Below are 17,491 nucleotides of genomic sequence, written 5' to 3' on the forward strand. Positions count from 1 at the left end.
CTCAGAGCGCAGTAACTGTAATAGGGGTGTGTTATAACTCAATGTCTTAAGGCCCATTCACACTGTGCAACTTTGAGCTGAAAGCAGTTCAGTTTACTCGTTTGAGTTGCTCTCTGCTCTAATACCGTGTGTATGGGGCAGCGGTGATGTGTACTCCTGCAATTATTGCAGCAGTAGCATGACAGGCAATATCTAGATGACCGTAAATAAGTCAACACCATGGTCAAAAGGTGGAATTGTTTTTTTATTATTTTCATTGGGAATGGTACCCAGCCTGAAGCATGGCAAGCAAAGCGCTACACTAATTGGGGGTCCATATGCTCAGGTATCAGCATTTCCACCAAATATAGGTGAAAAACGCAGGTTGGCCTTCCTTTTTTTTTTCCCCTCCTGTATTGACAATATTTCAGTGTCAACCTTGTTCATTTTGACCTAGACATTGTGAGCTATACCACACCCGAAGCTTAGTTTAGAGAGGCTCTTAACTATGCTGTAGCATGGATTAGTGAGTGAATGCTCACTAAGCTACTGGCACAACTGCTGCTATAAGTACCAGCATTCTCCATGAAAATACAGCAGTAATCCAGGATAGCTAACACAGCTTGGTGGCAGCAGGGTTTATCTGGATGGCATGTGAACTTGAGAAGCTTACATCCTACCATCTGACAACAGCAATGACTTATATCTACTCAAAGATGAGTCACTCAGCCACTTCCAAACACATTTTCTGATACTACCAGTAATTCTTTCCTACCTTTTTCAGGTGGTATGTATGGGGGAAATCTTTTCTAAAATCAAAATGTATTACAGGAGATCCTTACTCGACAATTATTTATAGTGTTGTTGATATCCTTGAGTCGGTTTGATGAAAGCCCTCTTGTACTGTTACATGAAATAGCAGTTTAAGCAGAAATATGTTCCTTTTGTCTTATAAGCCCTGCGAGAGGGCCTACCACTGTGTAAACTGTTGTCTAACAAATCAATACAACTATTGAACTTAATTGTCTTAACTTTGACTTTATTTGGTAGCACTTTGTTACTCTGTGCTGAATGTGAACTTCTAAAATGCGTGGAAAGAACTATATATTTTTACAGGAACGGTGTATTAACTTTTTCTGCTGGATTTAAAAGTCCACTTTTTGTCTTTCTTGTCTTATATTTGAAATCTTAAAGAATAGTGGTACAATAGTGTTGGAATATATTGCAAAACGTGAAGTGATACATTTAGCTTGAAAGGGTGTTGAAACAAGAATGCCTTGTCTTGTTTTCTCTAAACTTTTTAACCTTGTGAAGTAACTGAGCTTGGCTGATGCTCAAGGTTATTGATGACTTGTTCTAAATCCCCATTGTTTTCTTGGCTTTTCTCCTATGGTTTGTTTCGTCTGGATCTGATTTGTAGTGGGTGAGGTAACATACGTGAAACTCTTATTGGACGATGAAGGAAAGTCAAGGGTAAGTTTTTTTTTTTTTTTTTTGTTTTTTTTGAGCGAGATTCCCCACCTTTTTCTTTATTTTTTTTTGAGCGCCGTGCATTCAGATTTGCCTTCAAAGATTCTTGTGGACACTGCAATCAATCAGCAATAGAAGTTGTTAGGAAAATTTGTTGTTTTTTTTTGGCGACGTGCACATGGCTGTGAAAGTGATAAATTCTAAAGTTGTTGTGTTCATTTATCCTTCTCATAATTATGGTACTTTTGTAATTTGTTAAAATGTGAGTTAGATTGGATTTAACTATGTAAAAGGACAAGCAACAGGAGTATACTTTGATTTTTGCCTCCATTTCATTCTTTTGGATACTTTTAAATGAACTAACTCTGGCATTAGTAATGTTTTGTGTTACTATGCTGGTTATTTTTTTTTTTGTACTCCTTGCTATAAAAACAAAACCCCAAAACGTTGGAGTAGTGATCTGTAAAGCTCAATGTTGCCTAGGAAATCTTTTGGTGCCTACACACTGGGCAATAAGAGCTTTGTGCTGAGTAATCCTAGCATTGCTCAGATCACTCAGCACACATCACTGAATAGAGAGAACACAGGCGATGACTAGATATTTCAAGCATGCATAAAATATCTAGACCGGCGATAGTGCTGCACATCGCTTATGGGCACCCTACAGTGATTTTGCTTAATTTTGAAACTATCTAGTCAGATCGCTTAGAAAATAGCCAAAAATCATAGGTCCTATTTGTGCTAGAAGTTCTATTTATTTATAAAGTAGTACAATAAATATTTTTAGTAATATTTTTTTTCCCCCCCTCTTTGCTTGCCGTCGGAATGACTTCCTTGTGTTCCACCTACTAAGGGATGTGCGTAAGTATTCTGCTTTCTATGTGTCTGCTTTCTGTCCATTGAGGGGTTTTTATGCCTAACAAAGTTATGCTCTCATTTAGTGTTGTGGAGTTTAAGCTTGAGGAAAGCATGAAGAAAGCAGTGCAACTCCTTAACAAGCATGCTCTTAATGGAAGACCATTAAAAATTAAAGAGGTAATTTTTTTTTTTTTGTGTGTGTTTTTGCATCCCTACAAGTATTATCTCTATAAAATATTACATTCTATTATTAGAAATGTTTATTAGCATTATTGGGCTGGGTATAAAATATATGATGTATTGCTCGAACAGCCTATGAACAATCTCCTAAGTGTATCAACACATGTCTATGGTGTTCTGGCCTTTCACAAAATGCCTTAACATTTTCCTGTGAGTACTGTGCAATGGAACTGATGACAATAACTTTACAACTGGGTGGGCAAATGTAAAGGTCTGTCCACTTGTGATGTTTGGGCCATACGTATCGATTGGCCAGTTGGTAAGTGTGTATTCTATTGTCAGCCAGCCGAGTGCCCTGTGGCTTGGTTAGATGTGTAGCCAGCCTTATTGTAGGTAGTAGTATTTGTTTTCTTTGCCAGTTATTTCTTGTTTGCATTATTTAATATTTTAGTGTTTTGTTGGTGGTATAATTAAGCCATAGACCCAGTATGAAATAAGCAGGAAAATGTTAAGACTGGCTTCTTCTGAGAAGGTGGCCACACATGTTTAAACGATATGGCAGTTTCCGACCAATCATTTAAACACTTACTGTATGCTGGCTTGATGACTATCAGATGCTGGTGCCTGTAGGTCATTCTTCGAGCCTGCTTATCCCTTCAGCAGGTGGAAAGATTACCGACTCCTCGTGCAGGAACTGGCATCTCTTCCCCCGCTCTGCACCCTGCCGCCACTGGCAGACAGAGTCCGGCAGCGGGCAGGAGATCTTAAATGAATAGAGCAGCCGCTGATTGACTGAGAGCTCACTCAGTGGCCACCCTATTCTTTTGCATTCTCCTGGCAGACGGCAGGCCCTGAAAACTTCTGATCATGGCCACACTGAATGACTGAGTTAACCCTTTTGTTTACTCAATCTGCATTTCAAAGGAATTTGGGTAGATATGTGATTGCATCCGATATCTGTCAGTGTGTGGACAACTTTAATGCCCCACAGTGTGACCATGTACAGTTGCTGAGAAGAGCAGTTTTGCTTAACTAGCTTAGTTGCCTGGCTTGAACCGGGTAAAGTTTTTTTACTGAGCAGAACATTTTACCCCTTTTAGGAGTTGAATTTAGAAAAAAATCCCTCTGCTGCAAAATAACTGTTACTATACAAAACAGGTCACATGTTCAACGTCGCGAGCAGGATTATAAGTAGAGTTCACAGAACATCACATTTTCCTGACTAAAATAGTGAAAAATGTCAGATGGACATTTTTAGACCTTTTCATTTGGTATATAGTATCAGAAATATGTTGTTGAAAAAGAGTAAGGACATTGGCAGAGTTCAAGTAACCTATCAGATAAGGTTGTTCAAGTTCTGCCTAGATTCATTGGATTCCTAGATGTGATCTCCTGCCCCAAGATTGTACATTTTGATTCTTTTATCGGCATAACTAATTTATTAGAAATTACCTCTTTTTAACAAGATAATTTCTCCCCCCTACTAGACCATAACTTTCTGATTTATAGCCCTGATTGTTATTAACCGTCAAGTGCTTGCTCAATCTGATCTTACCTGTGGTGGATTCTCTGTCCCCTTAAAATCTAAATAAATTGGGTTGTGTATCTTGTTAGATGTATGCGCACTTGTATCAGAGGATCCGAGGAGAATAAATCTGTGAAGTGCGTAGAGAGGGTTGTTTTGGAAGCCAAGATCTCTGATCTAAAGCAGACCATAGAAAATCTGAGGGACATTGGAAGAAAGCTTTTGCCTCACGGTGGAAACTTTGACGGGTCAGGGGGTATTGGCAATAGATTAGATAGGTGATCCAGCTATCTGGGTAACAGTCAGAAGGGGGTGGAAGAGGCAGGCCAGTGCTAATTTAACTGATATCAGTGGATTTCCCAGACTGGACGAGGCTACTGTGAATGTTACTTCAGTACTGGTGGTGCAGGATGTGACAAACTGCTCTAGCAACCAGGGGACTAGCACACAGGCTTAGTTGGGGCAAGGAAATATGAGACCACAAGGCAGATTCTATCCATAAAACAGACAGGGCAATCTGCTACCAAGACTGTGATCGCCATCGTATCCCGGGTGCTTGTGTATGGCACATCGCGGACTGGGTGGGTCTGAGCAAGACCCAGCGGACATGGTGCATGTTGGCATAAATGGACAAGTCGGTGGCAGATGGGATGGTCTTTAAATTCAACTATCTAGGATGTAAGCTAAAGGCAATAACATCCATGGTAATTTTTTCTCCGAAATATTACCTGTGCCGCACGCTAGTCAAGGGAGACAGAGAGAACTTGGGGAGCTTAAAGCGTGGATGGATTTCACCTGAATAGAATTTCTGAGTGGCAGGATGGTTGGAAGGTTGGAGGAGTATTTAAACTAGACGGGGGACGGGGTGGTTACAGAAAGAGACTATGGGCTACAAAGACAGAATAGTGAGGAGCAGGAAAGCAACATAATAGAGGGTGGTTGGGGTGATAGGTTTAGTAAGAAATCAGTAGTACATTAAGAACCATAAACAAGCCTTGAAAGGGAAAAAGAGAAAGTAAATTGAAATGCTTGCTGGCCAGGCCAAGAAGCTTGGCAGGCAAAATTGGGGAACTAGAACCCCTGGCCCCAAGGAATGATTAATACAATTGGTATAACGGAAACCTTGTGCAATGAGTCACACAAATGAGCCTAAACATGGAGGGATATACCTTTTTCAGAAAAGACAAAGAAATGCCCTCAACCCATCCCCTTTCTTTTTTCCCTAAGATCAAACTTAAAACCGTGTGAGAAGGAAAAAAAAGCTCTGGTATAGCGGAGAATAATACTTATGCCATGTGGGTAGAGATAATTGAAAGTAACAAAATTCAAATAAACTTTTAATAGGGGTATTTTACAGACCACTTAACGTTAATGAAAGGGATTAGGTCCTTGATGGCTAACCTTGACACTCCAGATTTTTTTAAATGACACATCCCAGCATGCTCTGCTTCAGTTTTGCTATTTTGGCCATGCTAAATCTGATGCAGAGCATGCTGGGATGTGTAGTTCAACAACAGCTGGAGTGTCAATGATAGCCATCAAGGGATTAGCCACTACTTTTTAGACCAAATCAAAAAATCGGCAGCTCGTGGGGGGAAGTGTTAATTATGGGGGATTTTAACTTTCCGTACATAGACTAGACTAATGAGATAAATAAATCAGTTAAAAGCAGTGGTTTTAAGCTGGCAATACAGATGTAGCGCTGCTCATTCAGCCTACCTATGGCGGTTATCCCGCCAGCCTGCCATGGCGGCCCATGGCGCAAGGCGTCGCAATACATTTTAACAGCTTGGCAATTGGCGGTGGTGTTGCCGGATGAGTGCAATACCATTGATCATCCACCAGATGTCACTTTTTGAAATCTTCACTGCGCACGAGTGAAATACTAGGGTAATGGCAAGCGTCAGAACCCATGGTAGGTCTGATTTAACAGGTCCATTCTTGTCAATGGGGAAAAATGTATCTACTTTGCACCCTGATATCTCTGGTTCTATGTGTCCTAGAGACTAAGCAGTAGTTTATATGACATCAGTAAGGAAAGTGGCAAGCAACTGTAGGTATGGTCCCCTACAATTGTCCACCTAGCACATTACTAGGAGATGTTTTGGCATCCAGGAACTTAGGGCCTTATTCTAGTTCACTCTTAGAGGCAAATTCCTTCTCAGATGGACTAAACCATGTGCACTGCAAGGGGGCAGATGTAACAGGTGCAGATAGAATTAGATTTGGGTGAGTTATTTTGTGTCTGTGCAGGGAAAATACTGACTGCTTTATTTTTACACTGCAATATAGATCTCACTTTGAAGAAAAACCCCACCCAAATCTAATTCTCTCTGCACATCTAATTATATCTGCCCCACCTGCAGTGCACATGGTTTTATCCATTTGAGAAGGAAATTGCCTCTAAGAGTGAACTAGAATAAGGCCCTTAGGGAGTAGCTTTTATCTCTCCACATTATATCTGGTAGAGAAGTCTCCTCTTCCATACAAACCCAGTTCTGAGCCAATTGGACCACCAGAACCAGAGAAATTAAGCATTAAGCTCATTTTAATTTCTCTAACGTCCTATGGGATACTGGGGTTCAATACTATGGGGATAGAGATCCTCCGCAGGAGAGACAGGCACATAAGATCTTTCAGTGTGGGTGCACTGGCTCCTCCCTCCATCTCCCCCTCCACTAGTCAGTTTAGAAAAATGTGCCTCAGGAGAGGCTGCACTTCAACCAGAGAGATTTTTCTACAATTTGTTTTAGTTTGTTATTTTGGGGCGCTGCCTTTAGACCTAGGCAGCAGTCCTGCTTCGAGGGTGCCAGGGGAAGGGTCAGTCACCGGCCTCTTCAGGCGCAGAGCTGCCCTGCTGCAGGACTTTGTCCTGAGAGGGGTATTCTGTCACCGCACAGCATTGCGCTGGGGCGAGCAGACCCCCCAGCTGCCGCACACCCCTGGCAGGGTCTGAAGACTTCAAGTGGGGTTCTAGTTGGGGTTCCCACAGGGGGTACCCCGACTTTATGTGCGGCAAGATGGCGGTGGCAGTAGTGGCGGACCTCGCGCAGGTACCGCGCGGACCCCCCATCTTTAATATATTTACTGGCATGTACAGATAGCCACTGGACCACCAGGGCTATGGCAGTATCTGTTTTTTGTAAAAAAACGCAGATATAGTTTAAAACACCAGCTTTGTATTGCGAACAGTGCCAGCTCCGTTTTGGGGGCAGGGCTTAGCTCAGAGCGGGACCAGGCTCTGCTGGGCGCGCTTATAACATACATCCTGCTCCTTCCTGCATGCTGAGGTCGCCATTACAGCTCCTCATCGGTGGGGTGGATCTTGGCTCTTTTCTGCCGGCAGACAGCAGGTTATAGCTCTAATTTACGCTTGCATTGCGTTGCCTAGCATATGTAGACCTGTATAACACTGTGGTTTTTGTAATATAGAATCACTGTGTGTTTTACTGTAAACCAGATCTCTCAAATCTGTGAGCTCAGGTTGCAAGGTGCACTGGTTCCCAAGTAGCTCTGTTTCTTCCACACTGGCTAATTAGGATTGTTTAACTCCTTAACACATAGCCTTAAGTATTACCCACTTACAAAACAGTGTGTGTGTGTGTGTGCGGAGTGGCTAAGGTCCAGCTTCACAATGGTGACGAAATTGACCTGCATGGTGTGCAGCACCAAGTTTATCCCTGCCTCAGTCTCAGGTTACCTGTGAACCGTGTATGTGTCCACAGCCCAGTGGGGCTACCCCTCCGGCTAGTGGTGTCACCCCGTAATACAGTGGGGGATCATGAGCCCGCATGGGCCAGCAGCATTAAAACGCTGTTAGATTCAGTCTCATCCCAGCTACCTGCTAATATACAGCAGACTCAGAGGGTACAGAGGGACTTGGCCATCCTGTCAGCTAGGGTGGACATTATCCCCCCTTTTCCCAGCCAGTCCAGCCAGCCACAGAAAAGGCCCTTGTTGGCTGTGGCCCCCAATACAGATGATGATGATATCCTTGATGAGGGGGAGGACTTGCAGGATCAGGAGCCTGTACAGGAACAGGCACCAGTCCATGGCCCTGAACCTCTAATCAGAGCCATTAGGGAGGTCTTAGAGCTCCCTCTGGAGGTGGTCACGGAAGGTGACTCCTTTATGACACAGAAGAAACAGTCTGTGTGTCTCCCGGAACAGGCAGAATTAGAGGGTGTTTTTAAAAACGCCTGGAAGAACCCTGAGAAGAGATTCCAGCTTACGAAGAGGTTTGCAAATGTATATCCTTTTGAACCTGCAGGTAGAAAATTGTGGGAGGAGCCTCCCGTTGTAGACTCAGTTTCACGCCTTTCTAAAAAGGTATTGCTCCCGGTCCCGGGTGTCTCCACCCTTAAGGACGGGGCTGACAGGAGACTGGAGACCACACTCAAGTCTATTTATACGGCTAGTGGGGCCTCACAACATCCTGTACTGGCTAGTTGTTGGATGGCTAAGGCTATTCACACTTGGTCCGCCCAGATCCAGGAGGGTTTGCTGGGGGATATGTCGGTGGTGCAGATAGGTGAAAAGCTGCGTCACATTCAGGACACGGCTAAGGTCCTATGCGAGGCCCAGAAAGAATTGGGGGCCATTAATGCCCGCAATTCTGCCATGGCGGTCTCAGCCCGAAGGGCCCTGTGGCTGCGACAGTGGGTAGCGGACGTGGACTCTAAACGTAGTGTTGAGAGTATTCCCTTCTCAGGGGAAAGACTTTTTGGGAGTGAGATGGATGAGTGGATTTCCAAGGCTATGGCTGGTAAGTCCACTTTCCTTCCATCAGCCCCTCCTGCACCAAAGCGTCCATTTACCTCTCCTACCCAGCAGTCCTTTTGCAGGACTCTGTTCCGCTCCAGGGCCAGAGGTGCATCCAATGCCAACAGAGGAGGTAGAGGTAAGTTCAGGAAGCCACGGCAGCTGCCTCCTAACCGTCAGCATGACGGGGTCTCCCCACCGCGGGATGCTCTCGAGGTGGGGGGTCGTCTGTCGCACTTCAGCCAGGTGTGGGATGCCTCGTGCCTAGATTCCTGGGCAAGGAGTCTTATTTCACAGGGCTACGGGCTGGAGTTCGACAGAACCCCTCCCAGAAGGTTCTTCAAGTCGGCCTTCCCCGCATCGGCAGAGGATCGGATTCTCCTGCAAGGGGCAATCCAGGGACTGCTCCAGTCCTAAGTAATCCTGCCGGTTCCGCTGCAGGGGCAGGGTTACTATTCGAACCTCTTCCTGGTGCCCAAGCCAGATGGGTCAGTGAGGCCCATTTTTTTTTGGGGGGGGTGGGAGGCTCTGGGGGGTCCTGAACCGGCTCCCTATGTAGAGGGGGATAGGCTCCCCACAATGGCGGCCGCCATCTTGCAGGGCTTACAGACTGAAGTCCCCTAGGGGAGGTGAAGTCGGTTACAAGAGTCCAGCGGGGCTGGATGCTACCAAGTGATCCCAACAAGAAGGGGAGGCACTGGAAGGAAAGAGAATACACCAGTGGGATCGGCTGAAGGGGGTAAGTCGCCAAAAGGCTGATCTTCCCTGGGATGCAGAGACTTGGTCTCTTCCTGCTCTGTGTGTTGGTGCCCTTTTCTCTCCAGACTGCGGAGCTGAAGCAGGGTTTCTAAGACACAGCACAGAGGAAAAGTTTCTCCTTGGGCAGCGCTTCCCCAGCGCTGATCGCAGAGGATCTCTGGTGGCATTTTTGCAGACCGATAAGTACACAATTCTGTACGTTGGCCTGTCATTGCACTGTGGTTTAGTTATGACTGAAGGGTGTACCACTGCTGCCTTAGGGGAGAGTGCATCGGCCATGTTGGTTAACTGCAAATTCTGTGGAGTTAAATTAACATGTGAACAGATGGATCAAGGGGATTTCTGCCCCTCATGTGAGTAAGCCCAGAGAGCTGAGCCTGTGTGGGCAGCTGCTTTGGGAAGGTCTATGGATCGGCTTTAAATAGGCATAGAGAGGACTTGGGAAAGTCTCCTGATTGTTTTTCTTCCTCCCAGACTTCACTGGACTCCATTACCCCGTCTCAGGGACTCTACCTTGGTGCACTTTATGCAGGAGACTGCACAAGGGGTACACAAGCTTAATGGGTTTATGGAACAGTTAGCAAAAGTGTTGCTTATAGTCACCCATTATCCTCTTCTCCTCTGTTAAATGTGTATTTGGAGGAGGAGGGTGTATGTGAAGAGGAGATGCCCTGGGGACAGAATGAGGATGATGTTTCTGTGCCAGGTATTGCGGATTTAATATGTGCTGTTAGGCAAGTATTACATTTGTCTGAAGAGGACAGAGTGCCAGCACAGTGTGTCTTTAAAAAGGTGCGCAGGGAATCTGTGACCTTTCCCTCGGATGATTGCATGGTATCTTTTGTTGGAGACAGCTTGGAAGTATCCTGAAAAAAAATTGTCGATGTCCTGAAGATATGCTTATTTGTATCCTATGCCATGTTAAGTTTATGGGAAAAGGTTCCCTTAGTAAATGCTCCAGTGGCTAGGTTATCAAAGGCCACAGCATTACCAGTAAAGAGTGGTGCGGATTTAAAGATCCTGTTGATAAAAAAAAAAAAAAAGTAGAAGGATGCCTCAAGGTGGTGTTTAAAGGTGTGGGCTTCACCCTTCCTCCCATTATTGTCGGCTTGGGTTTCCAAGGTGATCATTAAGTGGGCTGAGGCCTTAGTAAGTCAGCTTCAGCCAGAATCTGAGGCTTTCATTTTGGCAGAGAAGATTAGATGTGCAGGGGAATATGCTGGTGAGGAAGGTGCCAAGATGGCGTCTAAGGTGTCAGCGCTTGAGGATATTATAAAGCAAGCCACAGGGGGGAAAGTACCTGTCTTCCCACGACGTCAAAGACTGCCAGTTCTAAGTTTTTAAACCATCTTTTCGTTCTTCCTTTTGGGGAGGAGCTTCTAGTAGAGGATGGTTTCCAGCCAGTAAAGGGAAGGGATCCAGGTTCGGGGCCTTCTCGAAGCAAAATGTGTCCAAAGGAGAGGATAAATCCTCTGCATGACGGGGCAGAGACTCCCCTTTCTGGGATCAGAGTGGGTGGTCGCCTCCTGCAGTTTCAGGACAGGTGGAAGAATTCCACCATGGATCCTTGGGTTTATTCTATTGTCTCCCAGAGTTACAGGATAAATCTCAGGGGGGGTGCTCCTCCAAGGAGATTCCTTCCTACTCCTTTGCTGCGAGAAGCGCGGATGTGCTCTGCACTATTGGCGGCGGCAACGTCTCTCATAGACAAGGGCGTAGTGGTCCCAATACCTCAGGAGGAGAGGAAGAGTGTTTTATTCAACTCTTTTTCCTAGTCCCCAAACCAGACAGGTCCTTCCGACTTATTCTAAATTTGAAGTCTTTAAATCTTCATCTATGGGTAGATTTCCGCATGGTATCCCTTCGGGCAGTGCTTTTAAGCATAGAACCGGGGGGAATTTCCAGCATCAGTGGACATCCAAGATGCTTATCTGCATGTGACTATATGCAAGGAACATCAATCTTTACTAAGAGTTGCATCTACAGTTCCAGGCCCTGCCTTTCGGGCTGGCCACGGCCCCAAGGGTCTTTACCAAAATAATGGCGTCATGGCTGCAGCTCTCAGGTTGAAAGGCATTGTGATTATACCTTACCAGGATGACCTCCTTTTAGAAGTGGAGTCAGAGTAGATACTCCTGGAACATCTGAGAATTGTAACTCAGTTTTTACAAGATCAGGGTTGGGTGTTAAACCTACCCAAGTCTCACTTGATATCGACACAGAGACTTCAGTTTCTGGGGGTGATTTTGGATACTCATCTACACAGGGTATTCCTTCCAGAATCCAAGACAGTAGACATCTGGCGGCTGGTGCTAAAGATCCTGCGTTTTCCAAACCCAATGGTTTGGCAGGGAGTACAGCTACTGGGCAAGATGGTGGCGACGGGAAAGGTCTCCAGCTGGTTAAATCAGCCGGCAAGCTAATAGTATGAAGGGAAAGGGGATTTGGAGAGATATATCACACAGGCGCTTATGATTTAGATGCTTTGGGAAAAAAACAATGAACCAATCCAGTGTTTTAAATATTTCTAAAGACAGATATATTGTATTGTTCACTTGTATTTTAAAAGTGTTTTAATGAAAAAAGGGGGGAAAATTGGTGTAAAAAATATATTCAAAAAGTTAACGTCACTCACAAGAGGTCCAGTGTAAATTGGTTGTTAGTTCAGTCCCGTTAATTGTAATCCAGGGTGAGAAGCGTTAATCCACACTCCTTCCTCACTTTGTTTTGCGGTGCGGTGAGATCTGCACTGAAGTCCCGGCCAGCTACTGCAGCCGTGGTCCCGGCTTCCAGGCTGGAGACGAGATCGTGTAGATCTCACACGGTGAGGGGGAAGGCAGTCGGTCCTGCGGCTCCTTTGCGGCTTTAGTAAAATAGGTTTAAAAGGTGACCACGTCCACCCGCCAACGCGTTTCGATCCGTAATGGGATCTTTGTCAAAGCTTGGGTGGTAGTGGTCACATTTATATCCCTAAGTCTTCATTATCCATGTTCCTTATCTCGTTCTATTCCATCCAGATTCCCCGGCAATCTTAAAGGTGCACTGTATCAATTATCCACGGATCCCGACAATTCCTTTTATATGCTCATTTTTATAAATGGTTCAGGAGGGGAGTTTTTTGCTTTTATCTTACCAATTAAAGGGAAGGGCATATTTATTTCCTAGAAGGAGATAAACTGCAGTAGAGTTTTGATCTACATTAGAGGAAATCAAATATATCCTATGGGCTTACACATAAAGTGGTTTATAGATAGATTCCCTGTTATTTTAAAACGGTAAATATCACCTATCTATTTTAAAATGAAAGATGACTGGTGCGATTGATGACTTTTTTAACTATTTGGAACATTTCACAGCTTGGTGTTTTACATGAACCACTTCAATTCGAAGTCCCCATTCAGTCCTTGCGGACTTAGTGTTTTTAACTCGTAAACCAGCGCATTTCTGCCTGTGCCAATGCTACCTCTGTTATTTTTACGCCAGTTTCCCTTAACCTGTTCTATTGCTTTGAAACTAATAAGGTAATTTATGGAGCAGTGATGTGTCTGTTTAAAATGGGCTGACATGCAGTGGCCATCAAGCCCATTTTTGATGTTCCTGAAGTGCTCCCCTAACCGTACTTTTAGGGCTCTACGTGTTTTGCCAATGTATTGTTTTTCACATCTACACTGCATTAAATAGATTACGTTTTTGCTGTTACAAATGGCGAAGCTTTTGATTTTATACTCCTTTTTGTGACATGTTGAGCAGCTTGACGAGTCCGTTCAAAGCATTAGAGGAATGCAAAAATCTGGAACAAAAAATATCTGAAAAATTATGCAAATTAGAGAAGGACATTATCCGGAAAAAAAAACAGAAAAAAATGTTTAGAGACAAAGAAGATCTCAAACAGGGAGCCTATCACCCTAAAATACAAGAGACCAATAGCTCAACAACATCGGAAGAATGTGCGGCACAAAATTCAGATACTGCTAATTCCAGATATGACACAGGAACACCAAATCCTAACACTGCAAGAAGTGAAGGGAATAACTGGAGGAGGAGAGAGATAAATACAACACGTCCCCACAATAACCACGGATATCTGCAAAGAACATCGTATGACAATAGAAAAAGACAATCAACGCATGGGAAATGAATTTATACCACATGGGAGAAACACAATGTATGGGAGAAATCAGTATAAAAATTCCCATCAGGATACTGACCTTAGAGACAAGAATACTCCTTCAGATAATTTCATAAGAAATTATGGAATAAGGGAAAAAATTTCCCCCACTCGCCTTTAATATTGAACCATCAACCCATTAGGAATCATTTTTTAGGGAAACGCAGGAACAAAAAAACGAGAGAGACTTCTAAATACTAACAAAAACCGAGTCCTCCTCAGAAAAAATATGGGGGGGAAAGAGGAGGAGCGAAGTCTAAAAAAGAGAAATGCTAACAAATTGAATGTCTTAAAAAACCGAACACTACTAAAGAAATTATAGTGCTCGGTTTAATACAAGTCTTCAACATAAGTGCATATGCCCTTTTCAGTAGAAGAGAAACAAGTGCTACATAAGGGCCTAAAATGTGCCCCCTCTAATGACCCCAAATCCTTCGACCTTTTTGTGGATACTCAGAAATTCCTGCGAAAAATGTCCCTGAAAAAATTCTTCCACAAAGAGAAGGAAGATAATGAGGCACAACTGGTGGAAGAAGCCGTCTCGGGAAGGAGTAAATTTAAGAAAAAATCCACCTTTAATCCAGTACATAGCCTAGGATGTTTTCTAGAAACCTTTGGAAAATTAGTAATTGAAGATTTGGAAAAAGTTTGTAATGGTCCCAAGAAAGTAAAACGGCAAAACATGACAAAAGCTGAGAAAGCAGCTATGAAATCCCTAAAGGAAATTGAGAACTTAACGATAAAACCCGCCGATAAGGGGTGCGGGATAGTGGTAATGGACACCATAAAATATTAAGAAAAGATAAGTGAAATGTTAAAAGACACAAATACAGATGGAGCCCTCTTCATTTAGCCTGTTAATTGGATTAAGTGAGTAATAGGATTACTATGTCAATCCTCTACTGTATTGTATTGCTGCTGAGAACAATAGGATAGCCATGGTAAGCCACGACCTAAGGAACAAAGTTGACAGGGGCTCCAACTGTACCTATCTTCCCCTACGAAAAAATCCAATAGAAAGCATCAAACGGAATCTTTTCAATATGGTGGACAAACCTTTCTCCAAAGGTACCATCACAGAAAAAGAAAGATTTCTTAAAAATAGTAGATCCAACATTACCCGTTATATATGGGTTACCAAAATCCCATAAGAATGTTGAAGATCCCCCCCCCCCCCAATGAGGCCGATCGTGGCAGGAATAGGGTCTATAACATCTAATCTCTCTCAAATGATTGACCACTTCTTGCAACCAATTGCACAAAAGGGCAGATTGTTCCTAAAGGACACCACCCAAACTCTGGTAGAATTAGAGAAAATAAAATGGGAAGAAGGCGACCTCTTGGTGACTGGAGACGTAGGATCCTTATACACAATTATTGCACATGAGAGGTTTGGAAGCTGTGCGATATTATTTGGAAAAGGTAGAAATGTCCAAGGAAACAAAGGAGTTCATATTGGGGGGCATTGAGTTTATTTTGAAGAACAACAAATTTTATTATTTTTTTTTTCTTCAAAAACAATTTTTTTCTCCAGCGGTCAGGGACTGCGATGGGCACAAAATTCGCACCGAGCTTTGCGATAATCTTCATGAACTACTGGGAGGAATCCCATGTGTGGAGCAGGCTCGGTGCACCTTTCGTGTCCTATCACCGCTGCATAGATGACTTGCTTCTAGTGTGGCGGGGATAGCTTGCAGTCCTGTGAACATCTGGACCAAAATGACTAATATAAAACTCACATTTTCTATCAGTGATACAACTGTCAACTTCTTGGATCTAACAATCTTTGTGGAGAGTGGAAAAATATCCACAAAGAATTACCAAAAACCTACAGACACCAACTCCCTGATGAGGACTGACCGCAATCACCATCCAAATTGGTTAGCATCCATTCCGGTTAGTCAATTCCAAAGGATTAAAAGAAATTGTACAAGTGAAACTGTTAGAAGATCAAGTGGACCATATGAAGGACAAATTTGTTAAAAAAGGATACAAAGAAGAAAAACTGCAGATGACCTTAGAGAAAGTAAAAAAAATAGAAAGAAAAGATCTTTTGAAGGAAGAAAAAAAAATTAAACCGGATTTCTCATCTTTCTTTGTCACCACGTTCAATGATGAACACAAAAACATCGAAAAAGTATTAAATCGCCATTGGACTGTGCTAATGTCAGATCCTATCTTAAAAACACTATTACCTGAAAAACCTGTAATAATATATAAAAAGGCGCCAAACCTATGTAAACATCTGGTAAAAAGTGCTAGAAAACCAATAAGCACAGGTCCAAATATTAGATCACAAGGCTTTTATCGCTGCGGGCTGTGCATAGCCTGCAGGAACTGTACAAATAAAGAGGGCAGCAAAATTGAAACGTTTGTTTCATGTGTCACCAAAAAGGAGTATAAAATCAAAAGCTTCGCCACTTGTAACAGCAAAAACGTAATCTATTTAATGCAGTGTAGATGTGAAAAACAATACATTGGCAATACACGTAGAGCCCTAAAAGTACGGTTAGGGGAGCACTTCAGGAACATCAAAAATGGGCTTGATGGCCACTGCATGTCAGCCCATTTTAAACAGACACATCACTGCTCCATAAATTACCTTATTAGTTTCAAAGCAATAGAACAGGTTATGGGAAACTGGCATAAAAATAACAGAGGTAGCATTGGCACAGGCAGAAATGCGCTGGTTTACGAGTTAAAAACACTAAGTCCGCAAGGACTGAATGGGGACTTCGAATTGAAGTGGTTCATGTAAAACACCAAGCTGCGAAATGTTCCAAATAGTTAGTCATCAATCGCATAGTCGTCTTTCATTTTAAAATAGATAGGTGATATTTACCGTTTTAAAATAACAGGGAATCTATCTGATATAAACCACTTTATGTGTAAGCCCATAGGATATATTTGATTTCCTCTAATGTAGATCAAAACTCTACTGCAGTTTATCTCCTTCTAGGAAATAAATATGCCCTTCCCTTTTTAAATGGGAAGATAAAAGCAAAAAACTCCCCTCCTGAACCATTTATAAAAATGAGCATATAAAAGGAATTGTCGGGATCCGTGGATAATTGATACAGTGCACCTTTAAGATTGCCAGGGAATCTGGATGGAATAGAACGAGATAAGGAACATGGATAATGAAGACTTGGGGATATAAATGTGACCACTACCACCCAAGCCTTGATAAAGATCCCACTACGGATCGAAATGCGTCGGAAGGTGGACGTGGTCACCTTTTAAACCTATTTTACTTTAGCCGCAAAGGAGCCGCAGGACCGACTGCCTTCCCCCTCACCGTGTGAGATCTACACAATCTCTTCTCCAGCCTGGAAGCCGGGACCACGGCTGCAGTAGCTTGCTGGGACTTCAGTGCAGATCTCACCGCACCGCAAAATAAAGTGAGTAAGGAGTGTGGATTAACGCTTCTCACCCTGGATTACAATTAACGGGACTGAACTAACAACTAATTTACACCGGACCTCTTGTGAGTGACTTTAACTTTTATTTAATATATTTTTTTATATATTTTTTACACCAATTTCCCCCCGCCCCCCTTTTTTCATTAAAAGACTTTTAAAATACAAGTGAACAATACAATATATCTGTCTTTAGAAATATTTAAAACACTGGATTGGATCATTGTTTTTTCCCAAAGCATCTAAATCATAAGCGCCTGAGTGAGATCTCTCGAAATCCCCTTTCCCTTCATACTATTAGCTTGCCGGCTGATTGAACCAGCTGGAGACCTATTCAGGCTGCCGTGAAGGGCGTGTTTGGTCAGTACTGCA

General features: G+C 43.2%; 1 protein-coding gene across 1 annotated transcript in view; it reads left to right on the top strand.

Annotated features, from left to right (window-relative positions):
• Window positions 1–17,491, top strand: part of HNRNPM (heterogeneous nuclear ribonucleoprotein M) — a 169,358-nt gene that overhangs the window by 27,165 nt on the left and 124,702 nt on the right. The window contains exons 3-5 of the mRNA XM_083179038.1: window positions 1,400–1,452; window positions 2,303–2,310; window positions 2,391–2,484. Of these exons, the coding sequence (XP_083035164.1) occupies window positions 1,400–1,452; window positions 2,303–2,310; window positions 2,391–2,484 (155 nt within the window). The remainder of the gene's footprint in view (window positions 1–1,399; window positions 1,453–2,302; window positions 2,311–2,390; window positions 2,485–17,491) is intronic.

Source organism: Crinia signifera, chromosome 1 (genome assembly GCF_055691185.1).
Source record: "Crinia signifera chromosome 1, ASM5569118v1, whole genome shotgun sequence".
NCBI classification, from domain to species: Eukaryota; Metazoa; Chordata; class Amphibia; order Anura; family Myobatrachidae; genus Crinia; species Crinia signifera.